The sequence below is a fragment of the Orycteropus afer genome, unplaced genomic scaffold, assembly GCF_000298275.1.
Source record: "Orycteropus afer afer isolate SDZICR_OR568_19922 unplaced genomic scaffold, OryAfe1.0 scaffold00293, whole genome shotgun sequence".
NCBI classification, from domain to species: domain Eukaryota; kingdom Metazoa; phylum Chordata; class Mammalia; order Tubulidentata; family Orycteropodidae; genus Orycteropus; species Orycteropus afer.
Window position 1 is genome coordinate 3,198,121 of NW_006921880.1, and position 11,996 is coordinate 3,210,116.

General features: G+C 40.4%; 1 protein-coding gene across 1 annotated transcript in view; it reads left to right on the forward strand.

Annotated features, from left to right (window-relative positions):
• LGI1 (leucine rich glioma inactivated 1) overlaps nt 1-10,318 on the forward strand; it is a 41,116-nt gene extending 30,798 nt beyond the window's left edge. Inside the window, exons 6-8 of the mRNA XM_007951276.2 lie at nt 6,003-6,172; nt 6,459-6,623; nt 9,483-10,318. Of these exons, the coding sequence (XP_007949467.1) occupies nt 6,003-6,172; nt 6,459-6,623; nt 9,483-10,318 (1,171 nt within the window). The remainder of the gene's footprint in view (nt 1-6,002; nt 6,173-6,458; nt 6,624-9,482) is intronic.
• Nucleotides 10,319-11,996: the final 1,678 nt, after the last annotated feature.

The window sequence follows — 11,996 nt, forward strand, 5'->3', positions numbered from 1 at the left end:
ATAAACTCAAAACAACTTATCTTTAATAACAACGAAAAAGCTGAGTCAAAAAATTTCTTCTAAACTCAGCATTTAACTTCATATTGCTAAACTAATGAAAAACTTTGTACCTTGCACTATTTCCCCACCCCCTCTATCTTCCCTGACACCCCATTTCCTAAATGATGGTTTATTTCTAAGGGGGTGCGGGAGCAGGACACTTCCAAGAGAGTCCTGGGCAAACCAGTGATTATCTGCCCTAATTTACAATAGCCCAGGAAGGTTGTTGTTACATGTTGTCAGTCGGACCCGACCCATAGCGACCTCTCCTTGGGTTTCTGAGGCGGTATCACTGCGGAAGTAGATTACCCCATCTTCCTTCCAAAGAGTGGCTGGTGGGTTTGAACCGCCAGCCTTCTGGTTAGCAGTCAAGTGCCTTAAGGCACTATGCTACCAGAGCTCAAAGTTGGCACTCATTATTCTGGGTCAGAATATTCTTGGGAGATGAAGTCAGTTCTGGGAATGTTCTGGAAGTTAGATGATACTCTGGCAGGCTTAAGAATGCAGCTTATTGGGGACCCTTGGCCCATCCCTGTGTCACTGTACTCCACACTTGGGAAAAAAAACACCTGAAATTGGCTTAGTCTCCCCAGGAAATCTCATATTAAGTTTGACCTCTTAGGCCTATTCTGATATATCCAAATCAAAAATTATCTTAGAAGTACAAGCACCAAGCCAACTTGCCTTTTAGTAGATTTTTTTTGTTAGTTTGTTTTACTTTCTTTTCTTCAATGTATGTAACCCCTAATTTTTTTTTTTTAGTACTTGGCGTTTAAAAAATTATTTACATGTCATGAAAAAGTAGGCAGTATCTATCTAAGGCATTTGACTGCTAACCAGAAGGCTTACAGTTCAAACCCAGCAGCCACTCCTCAGAAGGAAGATTGGGCAATTTACTTACATAGTGATACTGCCTCGGAAACCCAAGGAGGGATTGCTATGAGTCGGGTTCGACTCCACGGCAGTGAGTTTGGTTTAGTTTTTTTTTTTTTTCAAGGAAGATTTTAAGGAGAAGAAATAGAATTCCTGAACATTAAGTAACGCAAATAAATGGAGAACTTGGTGAGTTGGGGGTCATATATGGAAATATATATAGATAGATAGAGAGAGAGAGAGAGAGAAAGAGAGAGAGAGAGAGCTCTGGTGGTGTAGTGCTTAAGGCATTTGACTGCTAACCAGAAAGCTGGTGGTTCAAATCCACCAGCCACTCCTCAGAAGGAAGGTTGGGCAATCTACTTCCATAATGATACTGCCTCAGAACAAGAAGGGGTCACTATGAGTTGGAGCCAACTCAATGGAAGTGTGTTTGGTTGGTTTTGGTTTATACACACACACACACACACACACACTAGTTTATTACAGGCATGAGTGATTGTATGTCTGGGTTACCTCTGCTATGTCAAAGTCATTTCCGATTAAATTGAATTTGTAGCCCATAGAATAGGATCAAGATTAATGTCTGTGAGGGAGAAGAAAAGCAAATAGCTCACTCAGCTCACTAAATTTAATTAAATACAATACATTTTATCCTCTAGACCTATTCTTTCTAATACAGTAGCCGCTACACACATAGCTACGTTACTGAGCACTTAAAACATGGCTAGTGCAATTGAGGAACTGAATTTTACATTCTGTTTAATTTTGAAAACTTTAAATTTAAACACTGATTCTCAGTTTAATTATTGGAAAATGTTGAAGTATATTAGGAACAAATTTGCTGTGAATATATTTTTTCAACTATAAATTATATGGATCTAATTACAGATCAAGTATTTCTGATTAAAATTTAGCATCCAAACTGAGATATACCACAAGTGTAAAATACACACTAGATTTCAAAGATTTAGTATTTTTAAAAGGATGCAAAATATCTGAATTTTTATATAAATGACATGTTTGTTTCAATTTTTTTTTAATTGTGATTTGGGTTAAAGTTTACAGAGCAAATTCACTTTCCATACAGCAGTTCACATACACTTTGTCTTATGATATTGACTACAATTTACCACAATGCAACAGCTCCTCTCCCACTTCCTCCTCATAGTTACCTCTTCCCTGTGTCCATCCCTCCATGCACTCCTTCCCCCTGAGCTGTCTCCCTGTGCATACACAGCCCTTCTACTCTCCCCTGATTGTTCTCTTGAAGGAGTGTATCTACCTAGTGTCAATGTTCAGCTCATATGCCTGTCATTTTTTTGGCTAGAAGCCACAGGTATGGGTTCAACTCCAGACCTGAAGGGTAGCCAGGGGCCATCGTCTCAGTAGTTTGATCAGGCTCTATCAGACCAGCAAACCTGCTCTACCTTTTTTTTTTTAATGATTTTGAGTTTTGTTCCACATTGTTTTCCCACTCTATCCAGGATCTCCTACATAGATCCCCCTCTGAATGATTGATAGTAGTAGCTGGGCACCATCCAGTTCTTCTGGTCTTATAGTCATATAGGCTGAGGATCGCATGGTGTACAAGTCGCCTGGACTAATTGTTTCCATGAATCTTTGGTTTTCTTAATTTTTCTTTTCTCTGGACGAGGAGAGACCCATTGTTGCATCTAGATGGCTGCTTGAAAGCTTTTAATATCCCAGTTACTACTTGCCAAAATAGGATGTGGAACAATGTTTTGTGTAGTATGTTATGCCAATTGAGCTTGATGTCCCCTGCTACTTATATAGATTACATGTTGAAATGAGAATATTTTGCATGAATTTGGTTGCACAAGATACACTATTAAAATTAATTTTACCTGTTTCTTTTTATTTTTTAAATGTGGATATGGAAAATTTTAAATTATATTTGTGGCTCACATTATATTTCTAATGGACAGTGCAGCTCTTGACTGAGCCACCTTTGAATCAAAAAGGGAGTAAGATAGTGAGGTTCCATTGACTGGACACCCCTCAAGGATACACTGGGCTTACAATCCAGCAATTCTACTCCTAGTTATATGCCCTAGAGATCTAATAAAAAAGACACAGATAGACATATGCACAACTATGTTCATTGCAGCATTGTTCACAATAGCAAAAAAAGAAAATGGAAAACAACCTAAGTGCCCTTCAGTGGATGAATGGATAAGCAAAATGTGGTATATACACACCATGGTATACTACATAAGGAATAACGATGAGTTCATGAAACATAACATGGGTGGATCTGGAGGACAGATTTGTAAAATGGTGCGAATAGTAATGTTAGTACTGTACCAAACCAAATCAAACTCATTGCCGTCAAGTAGATTTGACTCATAGTGACCCCTCCTTGGGTTCCCAAGGCAGTAGCTCTACAGAAGTAGATTGCCCAATCTTCCTTCCGAGGAATGGCTGGTGGATTTGAACCACCAGCCTTCTGGTTAGTAGTCAAATACCTTAGGTACTATGCCACCAGAGCTCCTTTTAGTACTGTTAGAACCTGTCTAATTTCATGAGGGATAATGAGAATCAAGATCAGACCAAGGCTGATCTCTATGAGGTGGAGGTCAGATATAACTCCACTCTCCAACCTTTTACCAATTCTGACACCAACTGTCCCTCTCACAGCACTCTCTATTTCTCTTTTGGTTTCGTTAGTCCATTGCAATGGCCACACAGAACTCACAGACTATACTGACAGTTAAATGGTTTATTAAGGTACAGGGTTTATTAAGGTACCTGGGATCAGAATCAACAAGCTACAGCTCAAGAATGAAGTTCAGGAAGCATGTAGGCAGAGTCTCCCATCTTTAGTGCAGGACAGCTTTCTCAGCAACTCTGGACCATGCAAGCCTCCTCTTGGCCCCCTGAGGACAGGTTCCTCTAGGCCTCATTGTCTGTCACTGCAGGCTTTACCTCTGGGACCTTTCCTGGCCTATCACTGCTGGCTCTGGTGCTGGGCCCCTTACAAGTTTCTCACTGTCTTCAGTGTTACAGCCTTGACCTGTGTTACAGCTCTTTTAGGAGATTGCTTGCCTCCTGTCTCCTGCTTCTGGTGCTGGGCCCCTTACAAGTTTCTCACTGTCTTCAGTGTTACAGCCTTCACCTGTGTTACAGCTCTTTTAGGAGATTGCTTGCCTCCTCTCTCCTGCTTCTTCTCTTTCTTTCTTCCTTCTACTTCTCTTACTGCTTCTTTCTATCTACCCAACCCAACCTCTGTGGAGCTGGCTACACACACACACACACACACACACACACACCCCTCCTTGTCAGTTTCAAGTCATGGACCCTCCCAATGGGGCCAATCCCCCCTTGGTAGACCAAAGATTTAATCTGAATAGTAGGCTGGGCTGGGCTACAACTTATCTAATTTGTGTAGTCTATTGACCAATCCCTAAAAGGTGCATACCAGCCCAGGACCAGACAAAATCAAAACCAAGTTTTCTCAGGAAATGTCAATCAACCTGGATGAAAACTAGGGCAAAGGTAAATCTCCAGGGCTTAGAGGGGAAATCTTTTGAATTGTTTTTCCAAAGAACCAAGGCAAAAGGCTGCATAAAGGAATTCATTTCACCCAAATAATGAAATAAGTCAATCATTTAAAGACAAATATTGTATGATCCCACTTTTATAAGACTAGAAAAGATATAGATACAAAGACCAGTGTTCATGGGTGGTTACTAGGGATGGGCAGGAAAGAGGGGGAATCATTCTCTGGATTGTAGATACCTGTTATTTTTGGTGGTGGGAAAAGTAGCACTGAATGTGGGTTTAATGAGTACAGCTTGACCAAAGTGAATGATGCCACTGACAACTGCACAAGAGAGAAGGACGTCTGTGCTAAAGGATATGACATATGTAGTTTAGCAACAACACCAACAATAACCAAAAAACAAGGACATGGCCACATATGTATGTGTAGAAGTATATATGTGTACTAGTAGGTACAGATGTGTACATATGTGTGCTCAGATGGAAGTATCTCTATATACCTATATGTACAGATGTGTGTGTACACATATATATTCATAGAAGACATAGTTACAGATACTTCTTAGACATAACCAAACACCTTGTGAGACTGGTTTTCTGGGTTTGAAGGCTTAGGGCTTTAGCTCATGGAACACCTAAGTCAATTGGCATAAGATAGCTCACAAAGTTCATGTTCTACATCCTAGTGAGGTGAATAGCATCTGGGATCTTAAAAGCTTGTGAGCAGCCACATAAGATACGACTATTAGTCTCTACTTATCAGGAGCAATAGAGAAAGAAGGAAAACAGTCTCAGAGAAGGAACTAGTCTACAGGGCTAATAGTCTATTCAAGCCATAGCCTCATCTACCCTGGACCGGAAGAACTAGATGGTGCCCATTTACCACTATCAACTGTTCTGAACAGGGTCACAACAGAGGGACTCTAATAGAAGGTGAGAAAAACACAGAACAGAATGCAAATTCTTAAAAAATTCAGACTTACTGGTCTAGTTGAGATTAGAGGACTCTCTGAGACTATTGCACCAAAACTAATCCCTGAGGTCACCTTTTAGAGAAATAATAGATTGACACACAGAATAAAGGATATCATCTATGAGTATTGTGCACCATTAAAAAAATCATCTACATGTGACTAAAAGATCACCAATTACATTAAAACACAGAAGAGCAGATAAGGGGAAAGCAAAACTATAGCACTGGAAATGGAACAACCGGAATGAAATTACAGATAATGTTGATACATTGTAAGAAAAACTGTAACTAATGTCACTAAACAATTTGTATAGAAATTGTCAAATGGGAACCAATTTACTGTGTAAGCTTTCACCAAAAATACAATAAAATACTGTTTGAAAATAAAAAATATAAATGATACAGTGGGGTAACTCTCTGGCCTCAAAGTGAATAGTCACATTCAAGGTAGATAGATTATAAGGCAAGATGTAAACCTCAAGGGCTAAAGCCAAGTAAGGCCCATTGACTCGTACTAATGGTTAAAAAAGAATTTACGTTTGTGTAGATAGGTCCCTGATACAGTAAAAAACAGCTGATGTTTGTCTTTCAGGGACCTAAGGGGGAATTCATTTAATTGTGACTGCAAACTGAAGTGGCTGGTGGAATGGCTAGACCACACCAATGCAACTGTTGAAGACATCTACTGTGAAGACCCCCCGGCATACAAGAAGCGCAAAATCAATAGCCTCTCCTCCAAGGATTTTGATTGCATCATTACAGGTAATATATTCAAAATCATTCCACTGCATACATCTGAAAGAAGGGCTACATTTTTTTACGTGCACAGGCACTGATACTTTTTACATCTTAAAAATCAACTGAGCGGTTTAATTTTTAAAATATTAAGAACTGTTAAAACTCCATGTGTTTAAAAGCAAAGTATTACTGCCATTTTAATGTGTTTCTCTAAATTAAATGCATTTATTATGAATGTTTGAAATCTAGCCAGGGAAAGGGGCATTAATTAGCACAAAGTTACTCATCATCATTTTCTTTACTTTTGCAGAATTTGCAAAGTCTCAAGACCTGCCTTATCAATCATTGTCCATAGACACTTTTTCTTACATGAACGATGAGTATGTAGTCATTGCTCAGCCTTTTACTGGAAAATGCATCTTCCTTGAATGGGACCATGTAGAAAAGACCTTCCGCAATTACGACAACATTACAGGTATGAGGAGCCTAGTAGTATTTTGAACAGAAAGCCTTGGGCCAGAACAAGAGAAGACGAGTGGTGTGGGGGAGTGTTTTTGATCAAGCTTGGAGTGATTTGAATCCCCACTCTGCCACTTACCGTGTGGCCTGGGATTATTCTCTAAACTTTAATTTCCTGATCTGTAAAATGGCAACAATAACCACTTCCCAGGGTTACTATAAAGTAATGTAATCATATACTCGAAGATATTAGCATGAGACCTAGCATAATAAATAATCAAGATGGATGACTTTTCTTCAGAGAGAAAGTATTGGACCAGGGGTCATGGATTCTAAACCAAGATCTGCCCCAAACTAGCTGGGAAAGCCATTTACACTTACTGGGCCCCCTTTTCCTTAACTGTAAAATAAGGAGGTTCTTATAAATCAATGGGTCTCAAATTTTGTTGCATAAACATTACTTCTGAAATGTTACTGTTACCTTGTGACAGAAAAGGTTTTGTGTTTCAATGACTCTACAAACCACTGTGAACCATGTCTCCCTCTTGGAGATTGTTGTTGCTAGGCTGCCATGCGGTCAGCCCCTGCTCACCTTGACCCATGTGTCAGAGTAAAAATGCTGCATAGAGTTTTCTTGGCTATGATCTTTATGGAAGCAGATCTCCAGGCCTTTTCTTCCACAGAGCAGCTGGGTGGGTTTGAACTGCGGACCTTTCAGTTAGCAGCCAATTGCAAACTGCTTATGCCACCCATTAGAGATTCTGCGAAGTCCTACAAGGAGGAAACCTGTTTGCAATATTTTTCACACTTATATTTGGCCATGGGACCAAATATTTTCCATGACCTTAAATGATATCTTAAGTCTCCTTCCTACTTTTAAAATTTTAAAAACTCTGGTAAGCGTAGTGCCTAAGGCACTTGACTGCTAACCAGAAGGCTGGAGGTTCAAACCCACCAGCCACTCCTCGGAAGGAAGATGGGGCAATCTACTTCCATAGTGATACTGCCTCGGAAACCCAAGGAGGGGTCGCTATGAGTCAGGTCCGACTCCACGGCACATAACAACAACAACAAGTCCTATAATACAACATGATGCTCACTTTGAAATGTTTACATAAGCTTTACCTTCTAATACATTTACATGTGCTTCTAAGAACGCTCACACTTCTCTATAAAAGATTACCCTTTAGACAGCGCTTGGAGGGTCATAATTAGATTTGCTGGTGGCCATCAGCCCCATTGCTCAGAGGATCAAGACAGCTCTGGGGCTTACTTACCTGAGCTTAAGTTTGCCCAGATAAGTGGATCCCCTCCGAACTGGGAACCTCCCAGAATCCTTTCTCAAGGTGAAAGGTGTTGCTTCCTTTTCTCCCTGAGCCCCTCTCAGCTTTCCAGTGGCCTGCAGCAGGGTCTCCTGCAATCTAAGCCAGGTTCTTCTTAAATTGTATACAGTTCATTGTTTGCTTTGGATGAGCACTTGAAAAAGAAATGAATTACGTATTTGCAGACTTTCAGAGGACTCCTCAGAGCTCATCTAGTTTAGGATGACAAATACATGGCAAGCATGCTGTCAGTATCTGTTCCTCACCACAGACAGACATTGTTAATCTGCCATGATGCTCTTTCTTGCAGAGCACAGATAAGCCACAGAATCCTCAGCACATTTCTCCAGGCAGTTAACACGTGTATTGAAACCTATTGACCATCTCTGATCTAGTCCAAACCCTTCATTGTAGAGAAGAGAAAACTGAATCCCAGAGAAGTTAAATGATTTTCCCAAGGTCACACAGTCAGTTCAGTACTGAAAAGGGTTACAAATAAAAGAATCTTGCAGATGTGTAAAGCCAATTCATAGAGAGAGTTGATGCAGAACTTACCGCTCAGAGCTCCTAGAACTACAGTCAGAAAGGGTCTGGGGGCTAGACTTTCCCAGCCTCTCTTTGGATTTCAGAGTCAAGCACACTCTAGGAAGGAGATCAGAATCCATTGATAACTGTCAAACCCTTACCAAAATGATGCCAAGCCAGGCCACAGACAGATCCCATATCAGCTTTTGAGATTTCCCAAAATATCTTCCATGATACCCCTGTTTCACTTTTCTCAAGGATTCTTCTTCCTGCTCTTATCTCCTGCCACCAGTGACCTAACACTTCAGAAAAGTGACAAGTGGCAGCTCCCTTCCTTCCTCAGGGGAAAGTCAGGCTGTTCTAGAGCAGGAGGCAGTTCACACTTAAAGGAAATCAACTCCAGCCCACAGCTCAAGCCTTCATAGGTTGATTCCCTACGGGATTCTGGCCTAAGTTGGAAACCCTGAGACATGTAACCTTGACCCAGCTTGGGTGCACAGAGGCACCGGAGTCAGGTAGGCCTGGGTTTGAATCCCAACCCTGCCTTTTTCTAGCAGGACTTAGCCTCCCTGTGCTTCAGTTTGCCTGACTGTAAAATATATATCTCATGAAATAGTTGGAAAGATTTAATGAGATGATTCAGCAAAGCACATAGCAGATAATCAAGAAATGGTAGTTTTCCATAGAATCACTTCAATTCATTTATGATGTATCAGGGAAAGCAATGCTTTCTTTCTGCAAGAAGTGAGAGGAGGAAACCCAGGCTGTGGCCATGTGTCCTGAAAAACTCATACAGGTTGGATGTGCCAAGACAACCCAGCTATTGATAAAATGTCCTATGAGGCACAAAGGCACAGAACTTCAAGACTCCACAGCCATTAGGCCTTGGAGAGTGACCTTACCTAACCAACCAGGGAAATCTCTTCTTTCAGGCTGATTTGGGTGGAAGTTGTATGGCCTCTGCCTGTGTGTTTACATGCTCCAAAGAGGATGGCCATACAATTAATCTCTCGTTTGTCTTTTCCCAGGCACGTCCACTGTGGTGTGCAAGCCTATAGTCATTGAAACTCAGCTCTATGTCATTGTGGCCCAACTGTTTGGTGGCTCTCACATCTATAAACGAGACAGTTTTGCAAATAAATTCATAAAAATTCAGGATATTGAAATTCTCAAAATCCGAAAACCCAACGACATTGAAACATTCAAGATTGAGAACAACTGGTACTTTGTTGTTGCTGACAGTTCAAAAGCTGGTTTTACTACCATTTACAAATGGAACGGAAATGGATTCTACTCCCATCAGTCCTTACATGCGTGGTATAGGGACACTGATGTGGAATATCTAGAAATAGCCAGAACACCTCAAACACTCAGAACGCCTCATTTAATTCTGTCCAGTAGTTCCCAGCGTCCCGTCATTTATCAATGGAACAAAGCAACACAGTTATTCACTAACCAAACTGATATTCCTAACATGGAGGATGTATATGCAGTAAAGCACTTCTCGGTGAAAGGTGATGTGTACATTTGCTTGACCAGATTCATAGGTGATTCCAAAGTAATGAAATGGGGAGGTGCCTCATTTCAGGATATTCAGAGGATGCCATCACGAGGATCTATGGTGTTCCAGCCTCTTCAGATAAATAATTATCAATATGCAATTCTCGGAAGTGATTACTCCTTTACTCAAGTGTATAACTGGGATGCTGATAAAGCCAAATTTGTGAAATTCCAGGAATTAAATGTTCAGGCACCAAGATCATTCACACATGTGTCAATTAATAAGCGTAATTTTCTTTTTGCTTCCAGTTTTAAGGGGAATACACAGATTTACAAACATGTCATAGTTGACTTAAGCGCATGACACATCAAATTCTGTGGCTGCCATCAGAAACTTTCTACAGTACATGACCCGGATGAACTCAATGCATGATGACTCTTCTTATCACACTTGCAAATGAATGCCTTTCAAACGTTGAGACTACTAGAACCAAGCACTACCAGTATCTCCATCCTTAACTGTCCAGTCCAGTGGTGTGGGAAGTTACCTTTTATATGACAGAATTGAATTGTGTAACTGTTCACTGCAGTGAAGATGTGTAAATAAGTGTTTAATGGTATCTGTTACTCCAAAAGAAATATTAATATGTACTTTTCCATTTATTTATTCATGTGTTCAGGAACAACTGCCAAATAAAATGTTTACATTTTCTTTCATGTCCCGAATGTAATTATTTATAGAAGTTGTTTTATTCTAATTGATGGTATGTTGAGGATATAGTTTTGTACAGTAGTGCTATATTTGGATCAAGAGTTTACGGTGTGAATAATTACTGAAGACAAAATGCTGGTATTGATTTCCCATAATTTATGGGCAGATTTATCTGTAGTACTGGATCAGTTGATTCTGAACATTTAAAAGTGCTTCCAAAGGTCAAGGCTTTCATGAACACTCTGAGGTGAAATGAATTAAAAGAACAGTAGAGAAATTTGCCTATTACAAGAAGACTAATTTGAAAGAAAGGACAGTAAGAGCCATCCTTTTCTTTTCTGACAGCCACAGTCACCACTCAGACAATTTATAGGAGAAATTAAAATCAGGATCTAGGTTTTTAAAAACCATCTTCAGGGACTATCTAAATATCTGACTCTAGAATCATCAGACAGCTGAGAGAGATTGAAAGCTTTTAGCGTCTACCTCAAACGTACCTGATACGAGGGTCTCTTAATCTGGTGAAGCATGATTCCATATGCCAATTTTGGTATGTTAATGACATGGCTGCAGAGTGATTAACCTCTCTGAGCCTCTGAAGGCTCATGTTTGATTTTCTACCTTCCTGCTCCCAGATTTCATGGATCCTTAGCACCCTGCCCAATGCCAGTGACACAGTAGGCTCTCATAACATGCTTTTAAAGAAGCAAATGTGTCCTCCTGTTGTAATATAGTTGTAAGCTTTATTACACCCTTTGACTTAATCAGTTAGTATTTATTGAGTACCTATTAAGAACACGCCCTTGTTTCTGGGGGAGGGGAGGAGTTGAGCAGGGATAAGGCATGGTCCTTGTCTTACAAGATGAACTGGTGAATTAGAACACAAAAACCTACAGAGCAAGCAGGGAGTGCCAAGAGTCATCCAAACATTCCAGATTACAAGTATCATGAAATATCAGATGACTTCCTGGAAGAAGTGAGCTTTGATTGAACTTAAAGGGAAGATATTATTTCAAGTGATAGAGCAGATATTCCTGGCACAAACTGGCTCTGTGTACTCCTTCACAGAGGAAACTGGAGCATGCTCCTTCTTCCCCAGACTCCTTTCCCTATGAGTGATGTGCGGAGGGCAGAAAGATACCACCTTGCCCAGCATACACCTGTAGACTTGAGACATCAAAAGTGCTTATATAGGCTACAGGGCGCAACATTCTTTGAGAGCTGTGCTGCTGAGGTATACACAGGTACCTGATTCTTTTACTGAGTAGGAAAGATCTGGATTCTGACCTCAAGGTTATGGAGGAGAAGAATACTTAATGAATCTCCATCT